This window comes from Lithobates pipiens, unplaced genomic scaffold (genome assembly GCF_037356315.1).
Source record: "Lithobates pipiens isolate NorthernLeopardFrog02 unplaced genomic scaffold, aLitPip1_a1.2 Scaffold_8, whole genome shotgun sequence".
Lineage (NCBI taxonomy): Eukaryota > Metazoa > Chordata > Amphibia > Anura > Ranidae > Lithobates > Lithobates pipiens.
This window is the reverse complement of record NW_027507903.1, coordinates 127,161,037-127,178,746: the sequence shown is the minus strand read 5'-3', so window position 1 is coordinate 127,178,746 and position 17,710 is coordinate 127,161,037. Positions and strand designations below refer to the sequence as shown.

Genomic DNA, 17,710 nt, shown 5'->3' with positions numbered 1-17,710 from the left:
AGGGTTCCCCTTTACCACTTCAATACACTGTATTATATACTCTGCACTATATACCCTGCACTGTATTATGTATACTACACTGATGGCACTATATACTCTCCACTGTATTATATATACTACACGGACTGCACTATATACTCTTAACTGTATTATATATACTACATGGACTGCACTATATACTATTAACTGTGTTATATATACTACATGGACTGCACTATATACTCTGAAATGTAATTTTTTGTACTACACGGACTGCACTATATACCCTGAACTGTATTATATATACCAGTGGTCATCAACCCTGTCCTCAGGGCCCACTAACAGGCCAGGTTTGCAAGATAACTGAAATACATCACAGGTGATATTATTTGCTGTTCAGTGATTGCAGTATTCTAGTCTAAATCTCCCCAAGGTAATACATAAAACCTGGCCTGTTAATGGGCCCTGAGACAGGGTTGATGACCACTGATATATACTACACTAAATGCACTAAATACTCTGAACCTTAATATATATACACTACACTGACTGTACACTACCTGTCTAATCTCAATTCATTCACTATATACGAAATAATAATATTTTACTTAATGTGCTGTTTAATCAAGGAGTGGAGGTGAGAGTTCTGAGAGCCCATAATTTGTTTCCGTGCATAAGCTTTGCCCTTTGTTTCTCTGATGGGAACCATTTTTTTTTAGTACCTTTGGTGTCATCTAAGCCATTAAGAGACTCATTTATATGGACATATTAATGGTGCTTGCTTTCCTTTATCTTTTTGATTATTATCACTAATATTTATCTAGTTCTTTTTCATTAGCACTAGTCACTTTATAGATTTGTTATATTATTTTATACACTAGTCTGTTTGCGCAGGATCATCATGTACTGTATATTTTTTATTTTTGGTATTATGTGAATACTATTAGATCCAGCTGCATTCTTTAGCACTTTAATTGCAATTTGCACGTATATATTTTTTATTTATTATTGCTGTTAATGTGCGTTTATTTTATGAGGATTTTTTATAGCACTTTATATGAGCACTTGTTTGCAATTTTTAAATTTTTTTAAATGAAATTCATTGATATTTATTCACCATATACGTAGTTTTCACTTTTAGGTAGTAGCGAGAAGGCTATTTTTATTATTCACTATATACGGCCACTGTGTAAGCAGCAGCCTTATATAGTGTGGGGTGTGGACTTGGCCCCTGAGCCATGATTGGTCGACTTTGGCCAATCATGGCTTTCACAGCTCATCGCGCTGTGATTGGCCAAACATGCAGGTCAGGTGAATGCTTTGGCCAATCAGCAGCCATCAATGCACTGCAATCTCGCAGTGTATTATAGGGCGCTGCGCGGTGGTCAAACATGTCGCAAGCATCCCATATGTTCTTTTGTTATTTTGTTTGTAAGAACGAACAGCTGATATTCGAGCCCATCCCTATTTTTGAGTCTAGCATACTTCTCTCTGCTAGGGATAGGTAGCTCCATAAAAATGCAGCATGATATAACATGTTGTAAGTGTATTAATATTTGCTATCAATTACCCATTGCCAGAAAATGGTTACCAATGCCATTGACGGCCAAAATTAATAAGTTGTATTTGCCAAAATGTAAAGCCTTCTCAGAAGATATCATGTGTGAAATATATGTGATCCCCATTCCCAACTCTCCTTGTCATATTGACCCCTAATTTAATGTTAAAGGTCCAATTTACATCTAGCCTATTCACATTGTGAAGGTTAATGAAGTGTGATATAAAATTGTAAGGAACTAGCTGCTTTGTATCTTTTACACAGCTGGTGAAGCACACTATTGGAGGAGAGGATCCCCAACGAAGGGGGAATGTTATAGCTCCCAAATGAGTTGGATTGCTATCTTTGGACTTCTATTATGAAATAAATACTCTTAGCACTCTTGTTTATCCCCACCATCCAGCAATAAAGGATTGAAAGATGTTTTCACTCTTCCCTATTATAAAAAATTAAAAAGAAGCCCTGACTAATGCTGGGCTTTAACATTTTACTTCTGTATAACAGGAGTAGACAACCCCCGGCACCGGTGCTGCAAGCAGCATGCAAAGCCTCTTTTGCCGGTCCATGACTCCCTCCCCAACAGCAGAGAAGTGCAGGGAAATGTCGGTGAGATGATAATGCATTCCAATCTCACAATTCCCCATGCCGCACCTGCACTTGGGGGAGGCACTGCGCCCCCACACATTGTAAACAATTGTAAACATTGATTGGTTATCTAACTTTGGTGTAGCTGCAATCGTCAGATCTTGTGATGGGGAAGAGATTGGGTGCAGTTCTGCTAGGGGGCAGTTCCTGTTTCAAGGAGGAGGAGGACTGTGATTGGCCACTGCCAAAGCCAATCACAGTCCTGCTACCACCCACCATCTGGAGGAAGATGACTCACTTGGTTGCCACTACCAATCTCAAAGAAGGAATTTCACTGTGATTGAGAAAACCCCAATCGGGTGACAGTTTGTGGAATTACTGTTGAGCTTCTTTGAACTTTGTTGAAAAAAAAAACATAATATATAATATATATATATATATATATATATATATATATATATATATATATATATATATATATATATATATATATATATATATTTATACTACGTCACTTACACCTGACCCCTGAACTTTGCATCACTTACTACTGAATCCCTGCACTCTGTGTCCCTTTAAGCCACAGTCAGTATTCAGCACAATGAAAATCACACCCATTTTTTCTGCGGCGCTTCGCGCTGCACATTTGCACAGCTGCAGGGGTCTAATCTTGCACACAGGCCCACTGCTTTCAGAAAATACCCCTGACCTGAACTCATCATTGCATATCCATTCCAGATGCTGGTATGTGACATCACATACAAGCACGTGGGCTGGATGTGAGAGGTGGATTAGCGGGGATGAGTTTGCCAGGACAGGTAGATGTGTCTCAATTCTGCTTCTTTGCACCACTCTGCATATCGCGCATATTATAGATGAGAAGAGAGTACAGCAGTGGAGCAGATGAGTAGGAGCGTACAGCGGTGGGGAAGATGAGCAGGGGAGGTTTTGCAGTGGGACAGAAGAACAGGAGGGTACGATGGTGGGGAAGATATGCAGGGGGTACAGTAGTGGAAGAGATGAGAAGGGGATTCAGTGGTGGAACAGAAGAGCAAGAGGGTTACAGTGATGGGGCAAATGAGCAGGGGGTTACAGTAGTAGGACAGAGCAGCGGGGGGGGGGGGGGGGGTTCAGTGATGGACAAGATGAGAAGGGGGTTACACTGGTGGAGGAGAAGAGCAGGGGGTACAGACGTGGGGCAGTTGTGCAGGGGGGTATAGTGGCAGGGCAGAGGAGAAAGGAGGTACATTTGTGGGACATATGATCAGGAGGTAATGTTACAGTGGTGGGGCAGAAGTGTAGGGGGGGAAAGGTGGGACAGATGTGCAGGAGATAATGTGGTGGGGCAGATGAGAAAAGGGTTTAAGCATAGGGGTACAGCGGTGGGGCAGATTTTCAGGGGGTACAGTGGTTGGGCAAAGTTCAGGAGGTACAGTGGTGGGAGAGATGAGAAGGGGGTTTAGCGGTAAGACAAAAGAGTACAGTGATAGGGCAGATGAGCAGGGGGTTACAGTGGTATGGCAGATGAGCAGGGGGGTTCAGTGTTGTGCCAGATGAGAAGGGGGTTACAGTGGTGGAAAAGATAAGCAGGGGGGGGGTTCAGTGTTGAGGCAGATGTGAAAAGGAGGTGCATTAGCGGCACAGATGAGCAGTGGGTTCACTGTGGTCGGGCAATAGAGCAGGGGATACAGACGTGGGGCAGAAGAGCAGGGGGGTACAGAAGTGGAGCATAAGAGCAGGGGGGTACAGAGGTGGGGCAGAAGTGCAGGAGGGTACAGAGGTGGGGAAGAGGAGAAAAGAGGTACCTTGGTGGGACAGATGAGCAGAGGGTTACAGTGGTGGGGCAGAAGAGCAGGGGGAACAGTGGTGGGGAAGATGAGAAAGGGGGTTACAGTGGTGGGGCAGATGAGCAGATGTTCAGTGTTAAGACAGGTGAGAAGGTGGTTCAGCGGTGAGACAGAAGAGCATGGGGGTACAGCAGTGGAGCAGATATGCAGGGAGATACAGTGGTGGGGCAGATGAGAAAAGGGGTACATTGTTGGGACAGATGAGCAGGGGGGTTACTGTGGGGAGACAGAAGAGCATTGTGGTACAGTGGTGGAGCAGATGTGCAGGGGGTTAGAGGTGGGGCAGATGAGAAAGGGGGTACATTGTTGGGGCAGATGAGCAGGGGGTTACAGTGGTGGGACAGAAAAGCAAAGGTCTTACAGTGGTGGGGCAGATGTGCAGGGGGTTACAGTGGCGGGGTAAATGTGCAGGGGGTTACAGAGGTGGGGCAGATGTGCAGGGTAGTATAGTGAGGGGACAGATGAGCAGTGGGGTACAGTATGGGGACAGATTTACAGGGGGTACAGTGATCTGAGGTGTGAATGTGCAGGAATTGGGGCTGATCTGAGGACTGGAGGTACAGGATTTGGGGCTGATCTAAGGCATGAGAGTGCAGGATGTTAGTCACTTTTACTCAAGTAGTTTACAGCATTTACTTTATAAAAAATCCTTTTCGTGATTGAGAGTGTGAAGTTAAAAATGTTTTGTTATAAAATCGGCACACTCAATTTCTTTGAAAACATTTTTCAGCACACTCTGCTCAAAAGGTTGCCTACCCCTGCTGTATAATATAAGGAATCTTTCTCTCTGAAGCAAATGGATTGACATGCAGATGGAAATAATGTGCATGCTTTGTCCAAATGAATGTTACAATGTAACATTACCATGGATATTACAATGTAATCATTTTAGTGTAGTTGGGACCATTGTAAATAAACATTATCTAAGTTGTCCATGTACAGAGCCGGTTGAAGACCTCCTGGCTCTGCACAGATCACTGCTATAAAGTCAGAGATTTAAATCTGTTGTTTTTGCACAGCTGATAAATTAGCAATGACAGCACAAATTCAAAAACTAAAACCAGTTTTTATATTGTGTCATTCTGCTCACTGTTCTAATACTTTGTATATGACAGAGGGACCTTTGTAAATAATATATTCAGTTTTTGGTTTTAAATGTAGTTTTTCCACCTATATTGATACTTTTATTTTGGCCTCATTAGATCACTCTCAAGGATTCGGAGGGAAATTTGGAGTACAGAAAGACAGACAAGATAAATCTGCTCACAGCTGGAGCCATAAGGAACAGCTACAGCCCCATGAATCTCAGACAGGTAATATGTACACCCAACTAATTCGAATGTTGGCACGTGGCTCTTATCTAGAAGTCATATATTTGTATGTTAGTTATTTCTGAGTAGGGTTGGGCCGAACACCCCCCCCCCCCCCCCAGTTTGGTTCGCACCAGAACACCTCGAACAGGCAAAAAAGTTCTATCGAACATACAAACCTTTTAATTGGGACACAAATATGAAAAATCGAATTCCTAATTTCAAAGGCTTATATGCCCTGGGGGACATGTATCGATGCATAAAAAGTTTTTAAAACAATTTTTTTTCAGGAGCAGTGATTTTAATAATGCTTAAAGTGAAACAATAAAAATGAAATATTCCTTTAAATATCATGCCTGGGGGTCCCCTTAGTCTGCCTGTAAAGTGGCGCCTCACATGAGGTCAGAAGGGGGCAGGTTCACTCGGTTACGTCATCGGGTGGACCTGCTCTTGCCTATAAAACAGCTGTCAAAGCCAAAAGACAGCAGTCGCCGGGATGCCTCCCATGGAGGTGGATCTTTTTTACATTTTTCTTTTTTTCGGGTCCATCGGGCGGCGTAATTGAAGATGGATGGACATCGCGGGACACTTTTTTGTTTTCTTTTTTAATAAAGGAATTGTCAAAAACTGTATGTTGTGGTTTTTATTTTTTGACAGTTTTTTTGGTGAATGGGTAGGGGTACAATATACCCATTACCCATTCACTTGGGGGGCCAGGATCTTCCAGATTCCGATAAGCCACTTTCAGACCCCGACAACCACTGACCAGGGTCGTCAGGAAGAGGCCCCTGTCCCCATCAACATGGGGACAAGGTGCTTTGGGGGGCACCCCAAAGCACTCTCCCCATGTTGGGGACAAGCAGCCTGGTATGGTTCCAGGGCACTCGCTTGTCCCCTCCCTTTCCTGCCCTGCCAGGCTGCATGCTTGGATAAGGGTCTGGTATGGATTTTGGGGGGGACCCCATGCCATTTTTCTAAAAATGTTGGCATTGAGTTCCCCTTAAAATCTATGCCAAACCCTAAAGGAACTGGTATGAATTTTGAGGGTGGGCCCCATGCCATTTATTTCTTAATTCGGTAATAAGGTTCCCCTCAACCACTTCAAAACACTGTATTATGAACTCTGAACTATATTCCCTGCACTTTATTACATATACGACGCTGACTGTACTACATATTATGGTACTTTGAAATGTATTATATATACTACACGGACCGCACTATGTACTCTGAACTGTATTATATATACTACACAGACTGAACTATGTACTCTGAACTGTATTATATATACTTCAGGGACTGCACTATATACTCTGAACTGTATTATATATACTTCACGGAACTGCACTATAAACTGTGAACCGTATTATATATACTACACGGACTGCACTAGATACTTTGAACTGTATTATATATAATACACAAACTGCATTATATATTCTAAACTATATTATATATACCACACGGCCGGCACTATAGACTCTGAACTCTATTATATATGCACTACACTGCCTGACTGCACATTACACTTTACTACCTGCCTAATCTCCATTCATTCACTATATATGGCAGCCGTGTAAGCAGCAGCCTTATATAGTGTGGGGCATGGACTTGAGCCATGATTGGCCAAAGGTACCCTGCCTTTGGCCAATCATGGCTCTCACAGCACATTGCGCTGTGATTGTGATTGCGCTGTGATTGGCCAAAGCATTTAGGTCAGGTGCATGCTTTAGCCAATCAGCAGCCGTCAATGGGGTCCTCCATGCCGCGAGTGCCACATATGTTTGATTGTTCTACAAACATACGAACAACTGATGTTCGAGCCCATCCCTATCTCTGAGTTTAGCATACCTCTCTCTGCTAGGGATAGATATCTACATGATATGTAGCTCCATAAAATGCAACATAATACAACAATTCTAAATGTGTTTTTTTAATGTTTTAAGTGTATTAATATTTACTATCAATTACCCATTGCCAGAAAATGGTTACCAATGCCATTAATGGCCAAAATTAATAAGTTGTATTTGCCAAAATTGAAAGCCTTCTCAGAAGCTATCATGTGTGACATATATGTGATCCCCAGTCCCAATTCTGGTTGTCATAATGACCCCTAATTTACACTTCGAAGTCATCAACCTAGTCTTAGAACAAGCAGCCATGTGCAAACATCCAAACTGAATACTTAATGCAGGGTAATGGCTTATTAAGAAGGGAAGCCAAAGGATCAGCATGCCAGCTAAGCAACTTACACTCATGAAAGATTTATTTTTTAATAAACAAGGATATATATTCAGAAAAAAATAAACTTTAGTTCCCTTCTAAGCGGGATAGCCGATGGAGGGAGAAAAGCAGTGGATATTCCAAGATTTAAAAACACACAAACATTTTTCCACCCAACTATGATAATGTTCATGGCATTGTATACACTGAATCTAGTCTGATCTTATTTCAATTTTTCGTTTACAAATAAGGTGTCTATGGCTGTGTCCCCTCTGTCTGCTCTGTGCTGTATTTGCCATATGCTTTGCTTCCTATTTATATAGGGCACACCCATAGTAATGTAGCCATGTTTTTGCTACAAGTCCATGTCCAAACATCTGATATTCTATGATAGTTACACCTCCAATAAACTGCAAAGATCTGGCAGAAGAGAAAGCAGGTCTTTTAATTATGTCGGTAGATATGTGAATAGATATTTTATGTGTGTGTATATATGGTATAATAAACAATATAGCACAGGTTAGGTGTCCATTAAAGTGTTGTGTACACCTTGTGCTTGATATTCCAAAAATTTGTTCAGGTGGGCACTGGCACCCGTCCTGTGTGTAGGCTGCTTTTCTTTTGGTATCTGCATCCGCCCCTTGCTTCATGAAGGCAGCCAATAGAGGTGGATTCTGACACAAATAGTGTATTTTTGGGACCAAGCAGCTGCTCCTTTATGGTTGCGTCTGCATCTCCCTCTTTAGGTTGGCTGCATGCAGGGGTGTATGCAGACGCCAAAACAAACATGGCATGCATGCAGGAGAGGTGCCAACGTTCATCTGAACAAAGCCTAAAACCTTAAAAAATAATGGTGCTATCACTATTTTAAATTTCTCTAACTGAAAGTTATTTTGATGATTTAGATTATGCCAAAGGGTTTGGAGGGCGCTTTGGAGTACAGACGGACCGTGTGGACAAGGTGAGAAGATCAGATTGCACTGTTTATTATGCAGTAATCGCTGATAAGAATAGATTGCTTTGTTTGTCAATTGTCAGTTGCAATCCATTATTGTATCTAAACCAGTGAGTCAAGGCAATTCTAATCTCTAGTTGTGCTAATTACCGTACCTAGAACCCCAATTGTACCCATAAAAAAGGCAAATTCTCTATGTAAATATTGGAAAAGGGATAGAATGGTAAAGTGACAATATTTACGTGTGTTGATAATAAAGCTACCAACCCTACACATCCCAGCTAAGTGACTGGTAAGGAAATAGAGTATTTTTAAATCCACTCTTTTGCAACTGGTATGAATCAAAATAAATGCAGCGTTGTATATTGTTCTGGTATACTAAAGTAATAAAAATGGTGTGAGCTTTCTGCTCTTTTCTCAATTGAGTCCATATGATCACAGTGCATGATCGAAAAGTGATAGTTCTTTGTCAGGCATTATATAGAATTACATATAGACAAATGAGACATTCAAAAAGAAATAATTACTCTACCTTAAAAAAAAAAAAAGCAAATCTGTCATGTTAGGAGAATAAATTCTGCCATTGCTGGCCTTCTGAATGTTACATTGGCTGTCTTGCTTTAGTACTTTGAGTCTCCACCCTGGAAATGGTATGCTGATTACAACTGTCCTGACCTGCATAATTTTCTATGTCAATTAAAGAATTAAAAACAATGTGCCAGGCAACTATTAGAGCCTTCAGAAGGAGGACATCAATGGCAGCCATTGTTTCATAACATATTTACTTTAAGAAATATAGGATCATCTGATGTAACTTTGTCATAGCATACTAAAGAGATCATTAAATAAGGTCATACTATTACAAGCTATGAATGATTATGTCCAAACATGCCATAATGTGGTGGGTTTACAGTGATGGCTATAGATCTCAACCAAACATCAGAACCTCAACTGGTAAAGTTATGTCCAGTTATCAGTTATTTCCTAATCTGTCTTAAATGACCTTGGGTTTGACATACTGCATATAGAAAAGGGAATTTGCAATATAGGTTTAAAAAAGGACTAATTGTGTATGCGTACCTCACCTTTTTTATGTATTTTGTCCCTACAGTCTGCCTCAGGGTTTGCTGACATTGAAGCCCCAAGTTCTGGATACCAGAAAACACAGCCCCTGGAAGCCAGTAAGTTCCAACAATTGGACTATGTTTATGGAAACAAACCAAGAGCTATATGGGTAGAAATAGAAGCAATCACAATAAAGCTAACAGGAATATACACTTGCTGAGCAAGCCTTTTCTGGCACTTTTTGTTTACAAGTTTAAAGCAATATTTTTTTGTAGACAATTACTTAGAGCGCCCCCCCAAAAAAATAAAATGTTATATATATAAAATGTTATATATATATATATATATATATATATATATATATATATATATATACATACCAAGGAGAAAATAATGGCACAAACAAAGCTTTCTTCCTCCTATCTCAGCGCAATGTCTAAATAAGCTCTGGCCAATAAAGGAAATCACAAAAAATATATACCACTTCCTATGACAGACGTATATATCATATAACAGCCACTTAAAAAGCAGCAATATATAGTAAATGATAAAATCAATTATTTCTGTATAAAAAATCAGCCAGACACAAAAAATCTTATCACAGCGGCACTCATATCCAATTTAAACACATCAGTGACTGGCATCAGTGAGTAAATTAAAAAAATTAACAGTCAGATATCAGCTGAACTAACAATTAAATGCTGGGAAAACAGTTCATATATTGGATGGTGTATGGAATTGCACGTGCTGCATTTATAGTGAATCTGTTAGTGAGTGCACCTTCACCGCAATCCTTCACAGTAAGCTCCACATGCCCCGCTGGGGATTCTACTCACCAAAAAGATGTTAGAAATAGACCTTACACCTCCATAATATCCTGCCAGGTAATCGCACTGGAACACTCAAGATGTGGATATTCTTTCAATTACACACGTCTGCGATGTCCTCCCGCATATATGATTCGATCTCATCAAGCGATTTCAAGCGATCAGATCATTCAGAAACATAGGGAGAGATAAAACTCCACATAGAGCAGTTCCATTTTTAAAAGTTTATTAAATATCACAGAAATCTTGTATAAAGGTTTGTAAAAAAAGATCTCCATATTCATACAGCATCTGGTTCCCTGATTGATTTGAGTAATACGGTGTCAGTAGCCTTAAAGAGCTTACTGAATTTATTTTTTTGCTGGAAGATCAAAGGCACTATGCACATGCTACCTGAGCAGTTACAATCCACTCACCGCTTCGAGTCTCTAAGTTCAATCTTAGGGAGCCTGTAATACATTTCTTTCCTGGTCGCCATGAGGTCAAACCTTGACTCGTCAAAGGGCCCGTACTGACTTTGTCAAAGGGCTTCTAGAGAATAAAATGGCGGTTGTTGCAATATTTTATATTGCGCAGTATTTGCGCAGGAGGTTTTCAAATGCAATTTTTTTTAAATACACTTTAATTTATTTTAATGCAAAAAAATAACCCAATTGTTTTGATAAAATATAAAAGATGATGTTATGCTGAGTAAATAGATACCTAACATGTCATGCTTTAAAATTTCACACGCTTGTAGAATGGCGACATTTTTGTGGATCGTTTCTCAGGCACACTGGTAAAGTGGTAAGCCCAAAAAACACCGGTGAGTGGCAGGAGGGGTGGGTGCCCCTCCTGCTGCTTCTGAAAGCAATCCAGTGTCTATTTAGCCACTCGGACTTCTTTCATGAGAAAGCAAGACGGCAGTTAAAAAAATAAATCCTGGGGTTATGGCTGATAGGTTCAACCAAAACCCTAGTAAACCACTTGCAAGCCGCAATTTATATATACGTATTGCAGTTGGCATGTGGCTACTTATCAAACAGTGAACTTGTTCCCTGTATCTTAAAACACATGCGCCAGGAGGATTCACCTGCAGTGAATATTAGGTTAATGTCATATGTATTGCATTATAAATACGCCCCTTATGTACCTTTGCATTATTATATTATATTCCTGAAATCAAAGTGTGTAGTATTCCAGAAGAAGAAAATAATTTTACAGTAACTGTAACTGTAAATATTATTGCTAAATACTTGATTCTTCGTTGAATATTTTATACTCATAAGAACTTGTTTAAGGTGTGATTATATTTTACTTTTGTATTATTATTATTATTATTGGGTAAATAATACATTTTTCATATTCATATTTTGCATTATCTTTTTGAAGCAGCAGCTAGAGCTTTAGGTTTCTTTTACAGACTCTCTGTTGTTTTCTACTTTAAAGTAATAAGCATTGTTTTCAGACCTCAATAGCTCACAATGAATTTGTACACACAACTGGATGATTCAGTCAGCAGTGGCTCATTGCTTTACTTCATGTATAGGAAGGCTTAGTCCAAGGTTTCTATCAGCACTTCAAAGTGAGCAGCTACTGTTTATAGTACTTGGGTTATTTTCTAAAACTGGAGAGTGCAAAATCTGGTGCAGCTCAGCATAGAAACCAGTTTCCATTTTTTTTCTCAAAGCTTAATTGAACAAGCTGAAGTTAAGTTGATTAGCATGGCTAACATGCAAAGCTGCAGCAGATTTTGCAGTTTTTTTTAAAATAACATTTTTATTGACTTGCTGAAACAGGAGGTAAACTTGATACATCAAGGTAGTGTGCAGAAGATTTAATGATACAAAAGTTGTTCTAATAAAAACCTTCAGGAAAATAAGCAGGCAAAGATAAGAGGAAAAACTTTAGATAAAAAAGATCTCATTTTAATAACAAAATAACAGACTAGTCCTGTAAAGTAGCGAGGCGTGGATGGAGTCCTCACAGAAGTAAATCCAACCCACCTGGTCAGGAATATTCCCAGGAGGACCAAGAATCCAAAAACTTCATATGCATGCCCACAACATTAACCCCTACAGGGAATAAGGGAGGGAAGAGAGGTGAGAGTGAGGTGAGGTGAGGGAGAGGGGATAACACTAAGGTTATAAGGAAGTGTCCAGAAGTCCAGAGACCGCTAAGCCACTTGAGTACTCAGGAGAAAACCAATGATGCAATGTTTCCAAGGATGTTTGCCCAGAGACAGAGTTCCTAAATATGTATGGAAGCAGGAGTGCAAAAATTGATGGTGCTTCGGAAGAAAGCATATGTGTGCTAATCCCCAAAACGAAAGGAGGATGACAGAGCAAGCCTTTTTGAGTTTAATAAACTAGAGACCATAGATATTGAATGGGCTCCCGCGCTTAATATGAGATTAAAGTGGACTGTACTTATTCACTGGATGCCGCAAACACTTTTGACGAGACACCACCTCATGTATTCAGACAAAATTAAAAGTAAATTGGTGTTGCGCTTCCAGGAGCCTTTTGAAAAAAAGGAGAAACCCCAGGGGGCTGCTTCCTTCAAAAGGAGTGTAATCTAATAGTGTATAGTCACCCCAAACACATAGAAATAAAATATAGAAAGCCTCTATACATGGTATAAGAATATACAGGTTAATATATCACCTAATAAAGTGTTTATATACATTAAATTGTGTATACAAATAATTAACTATTAAAGTGCTAAGTGCAACTTATATTTCCGTGGTATGACAAAAAGTGCTACGTGCAATAAAACGCATAAAAATATTTTAAAGCACACAAAATAAGCAAGCAAAGTGCTGAGTGCATTCAGTAGACAAAAAAACTAAAATATGCGTATCATTTAGCTAAGTGAACACAGTTCAGTGACAGTATCACATATGCATATAAAGTGATTCCGTGCTTCTAACGTGCATCAAAACAAATGGATCTTCTTCCACATAGGTGATTCCACACATAAGTGTACACACTGGGTAATTACCTCCCCGCTATATAAGGTATAGCGTATATGCAGTCTCCTTGCAAGTATATCAGGTGGAAGAGGGGGAGGAGGGGGGCCTCAGGGAGTCGCTCTCAGATCTCTATCCATAAAACTCCATCCAGGAACTCCAATTTGGCTCAAAAAGCAAATATGAGGGCAACCATAGTGTAGCAAGTTTTTTAAAAGGTCACACTTTTATTTAGGATTAAAAATACTCACAGTCGAATGAGGTAAATAAGACAGTATTCTCAGCAAACTGATTCAAACAGACCGCTCTACTGCGAGCGTCACTTCCGATCTCCGTATCCTACGCGTTACGTCACTTCCGGTGTCTTCAACTGGGTATCCCAGTAATATAATGAGTGTTGAGGAGCCTAGGTATTATTTTTCCGATTTTTACCATTTTCAAAGTGTATATGTTGTGTTCGGATCACATTTATGCTTGAGGGCTGCAGAAAAAAAGATAAGGTCGTGTAATATTTTTTTTACAGTGAAAATCCTAATAACAGCATTTATTTTTTTAAGTGACAAGTGATGCTCAGAATCTAAGATCACGATTTGAAAACATGGCCAAGACAGCAGAGGAAGAAAACCAAAAGAAAGCAGAAGAAGAGAGAGCAAGGAGACAGAAGAGAGACAAGATGGAGCGACAAGGACAAGTAAAAAAAGAGGTAAGACATAAATAAAATAATTGCTTACCGTATTATCACAGTTTGGATAAAAAATTGAATCTTACAAAATATCAGTTCACTAGGAATTTTCCTTTTTAACAGCAAACTCCTGGGCCAAAGGTTACTAATCTCTTCTCCCAGTAGATATCCTTGGTCACAATGGCTACCTTGCATTTTGATTAGAAAACAATACAAAAACCAATGAAGGCAAAGGAAAAAAAAAAAGGACGAGAAATAGTCAGAGTAACATACTGTAGTCTATGTAGTTGAATGTTTACAATGAATCTGCCCATACAGGGCAACTTGAAAGGTTTACTTAGACACCCCTCCGCTAGTGGCATACACTCACCTTTTCTCATTCTTCGACTGCTCTGTTTGGGTGCAAGGAGCTAAGTAAAATATCCAGCAGTTCCAAGGTTGGGTAGGCCTGTCACTCATTCCACCTTTGCCCTCTCCTGATTGGACAAATTCTGTTACATGGGGCTGAAAAGTGGTTCAAAGCCCTGTGTGAGCTCTAACAAATCAATCTGGAGCTTACATAGGACCATTTTTCCCCTGCCTTGCATGAGTATAACTGATAATTCTTTATCGTATATCACGGGACACAGAGCCATAGTAATAACTATATGGGTATATAGCCCACCTTTAGGTGATGGACACTGGCACGCCCTAAGACAGGAAGTTTACTCCCTATACAATCCCTCCCATTACTGGGAGTACCTCAGTTTTTTGGCCAGTGTCTTAAGTGAAGGTCATGAGTAAAGATGTGCTATGCAGAGGCTCCACTGAAGTATTCCTTGCTGGAGCAAGCCTTTGCAACCGGATCCATACAAAGTACCATTGAGGCCAAGGTGGTTGGTACCCAGGCCACGTGCCTGAAGAAACAAGGTTTTGCCTGTAACGCTTCTCTTTTGAGAGCTGAACCCTGGTATTCAGTGCTTTGGTCAGATTGCAGTGCCATAAAGCTTGCTGACAGGGTGCTATATGGGTTCAGGGCAGTGGAACCCCCGATTGAAGGTTTTTTTAGCGTAGCCCGCCATGATGGGTGAAGATTGGGTCTATTTGGTTGTATCACAGAACCCTGCGGCAGGATAAGTTAAGTGGAGGTTTCTAAGGAATTTTAAAAAAGAATAAAATTTCCATTGGATTTCTCCTATACAGTAAATGTCATTATGCCTAAAATCACCACTAGGGGCTGTAAAGAGCACGTACCTGTTTCCATGCTTTCAGATCTCGCTCTGTGTCATCACGGGACACAGAGGGCCCTCCCCTCTTTGGGTACATTGCTTGGCTACAAAACTGAGGTACTCCCAGTAATGGGAGGGGTTATATAGGGAGTGAACTTCCTGTCTTAGTGCATGCCAGTGTCCATGACCTAAAGATGGCCCATATAAAGTATTTAATAAATTTGCCTTCTTTTGGTCCCCAGTCACCCACTCTAGATTATTTTGTAAAGGGCCTAGATGCTCAGACCTGACCTTTTTACTATTAATATATTTGAAGAACTTTTTGGGGTTTGTCCTACTATCTTTTGCAATCTATCATTTGCTCTCTTAAAGTGTTTTTTTTAAATCTTTCCCGTATTTGTTTTTTGCTTACAGCGAACATGATACGAAATCAAGTTATTGTCACTGCTACCCAGATGTTTCTTTATATGAACATAATAACAAGCTCTGCATGGTTTGAGATTACCAGGTCCAACAGAGCATCATTCCTAATTGGTGCCTCAATAAGGAACTGAATTTATTCTCTCTTGAGAAGAGAAGATTAAGGGGGGATATGATCAACATGTACAAATATATAAGGGGTCCATATAGTGAACTTGGTGTTGAGTTATTCACTCGACGGTCATCACAGAGGACAAAGGGCACTCTTTATGTCTAAAAAAATAGAGAAAGGTTTCTACACAGTAAGAGCTATGAAAATGTGGAATAGACTCCCTTCAGAGGTGGTTCTGGCAAGCTCAGTAGATTGCTTTAAGAAAGGCCTGTATTCTTTCCCAAATGTACATAATATGATATTAACTAAGGCTGTGGAAATGAAAGATTAATTCCTTGATTAATCGATAAATTTTTTTAATCAATCAAAATTCTTTTGATCGGTACTCACCTCTCCGCCGGCTTCCGGGTCTTCAGGGAGTTCCGTGGGAGATCCAGTGATGTCACAGACATCGACGTCACTGGACTTATCCCCCCTTCCCCAAGTGCCTCCGTCTACAAATGAAGGGAGGGGGGGAGGAGTCCGGTAACGTCAAGGTTCTGATTAAACGTAACGCGTATGGGGGAGGAGCTACACATGACGTCACCCGCTGCTGCCCTACGGAACTAACACGATTGTCCGCTTTACATGCTTTACATGCTGTGTTTTTATCATCTTTATGTGAATAGTTTGTGTTTGAACACAAAAAATTAAATCTTAAACTTAAGCGGTGATCTTTTCTTTCTACCCATGACCTGGCGTACTTGCTGAGATCTAAGGAGATGTGAGAGAAGTTTATGGTCTGTGTTAACCCTTTTGATACGCGCTTGCATAACCACCTGTTTGCACAGGGGTCCATGCCATAAGGTCAAAGTGATTAGTTAGACCGGAGGTGGAAGGATTGTCATGCTACTGTGGAAAAAAAAAATGACTTATGTCAGTGCTACAGTTTGAATTTAAAACATATTTGTGTGAACTGTGAAGTTAAGTATTGGATTGTGGAAACGAACTAGTGTCGGGTGATTGTATATAGTGTATACCGCATTTGCCACTGACTAATGCAGAGTTGCAACGCAAGGAGATCAACTAAAAGTAGTTTGATCTGTATGTGCGTTATAATTAATCGAAATTAGTCGATTATTCGTTTTTAAAAAATTAATCGAACACGAAAATTTTAAATAGTAACAGCTCTAGTATTAACATATATAGGTAAAGTTGATCCAGGGTAAATCCGATTGCCTCTCGGGGATCAGGAAGGATTTTTTTCCCCTGCTGTAGCAAATTGGTTGATGCTTTGCTGGGGTTTTTTGCCTTCCTCTGGATAAAACTGCAGGTATAGGATTTGGTATATGGGATTGTATGATATTATTTTATTTGTTTATTTATTTTTAGGGTTGAACTACATAGACTTGTGTCTTTTTTCAACCTGACTATGTAACTATGAGTAAACATAAAGTTTACTTTAAAGCGGGATTCCACCCTAAAGTGGAACCTCCGCTGATCGGATCCCTCCCCCCTCCGGTGTCACAATTGACACCTTTCAGGGGGGAGGGGGGTGGAGATACCTGTCAAAGACAGGTATTTACACCCACTTCCGGGCATAGACTCCCGTGGGAGTCTACGCCATTTCCTGCCCTGCCGCGCTGTCTGCTGGAACACACACGGGTCCCAGTGACAGCGTGGAGATTTCCTATTGCGCGACGTGACTCGCGCATGCGCAGTAGGGAACCGGGAAGTGAAGCCGATTCGCTTCACTTCCTGATTCCCTCACCTAGAATGGTGGCGGCAGCAGCCGAGAGCCGAGCGATCGATCGGCCTCGGCTGCCGACATCGCTGGAACCCGGGACAGGTGAGTGTCCATTTATTAAAAGTCAGCAGCTGTAGTATTTATAGCTGCTGGCTTTTAATATTTTTTTTTTTTGGTGGATTCCCTCTTTAAGAATCATTCTCTTCAATGTCACTCACTAGTATAAAAAGAATGACACAAAAAGCAAGTGTCAGTTAAAATCA

At 40.4% G+C, this 17,710-nt stretch overlaps 1 protein-coding gene and 1 long non-coding RNA gene across 2 annotated transcripts in view; one reads left to right on the top strand and one right to left on the bottom strand.

The window, feature by feature from the left end:
* Nucleotides 1–17,415, bottom strand: part of LOC143962110 (uncharacterized) — a 767,356-nt gene extending 749,941 nt beyond the window's left edge. Inside the window, exon 1 of the long non-coding RNA XR_013270631.1 lies at nucleotides 17,162–17,415. This is a non-coding gene — a long non-coding RNA (uncharacterized LOC143962110). The remainder of the gene's footprint in view (nucleotides 1–17,161) is intronic.
* Nucleotides 1–17,710, top strand: part of LOC143962108 (src substrate cortactin-like) — a 114,321-nt gene that overhangs the window by 84,471 nt on the left and 12,140 nt on the right. The window contains exons 11-14 of the mRNA XM_077471434.1: nucleotides 5,172–5,282; nucleotides 8,408–8,463; nucleotides 9,569–9,638; nucleotides 13,857–14,002. Of these exons, the coding sequence (XP_077327560.1) occupies nucleotides 5,172–5,282; nucleotides 8,408–8,463; nucleotides 9,569–9,638; nucleotides 13,857–14,002 (383 nt within the window). The remainder of the gene's footprint in view (nucleotides 1–5,171; nucleotides 5,283–8,407; nucleotides 8,464–9,568; nucleotides 9,639–13,856; nucleotides 14,003–17,710) is intronic.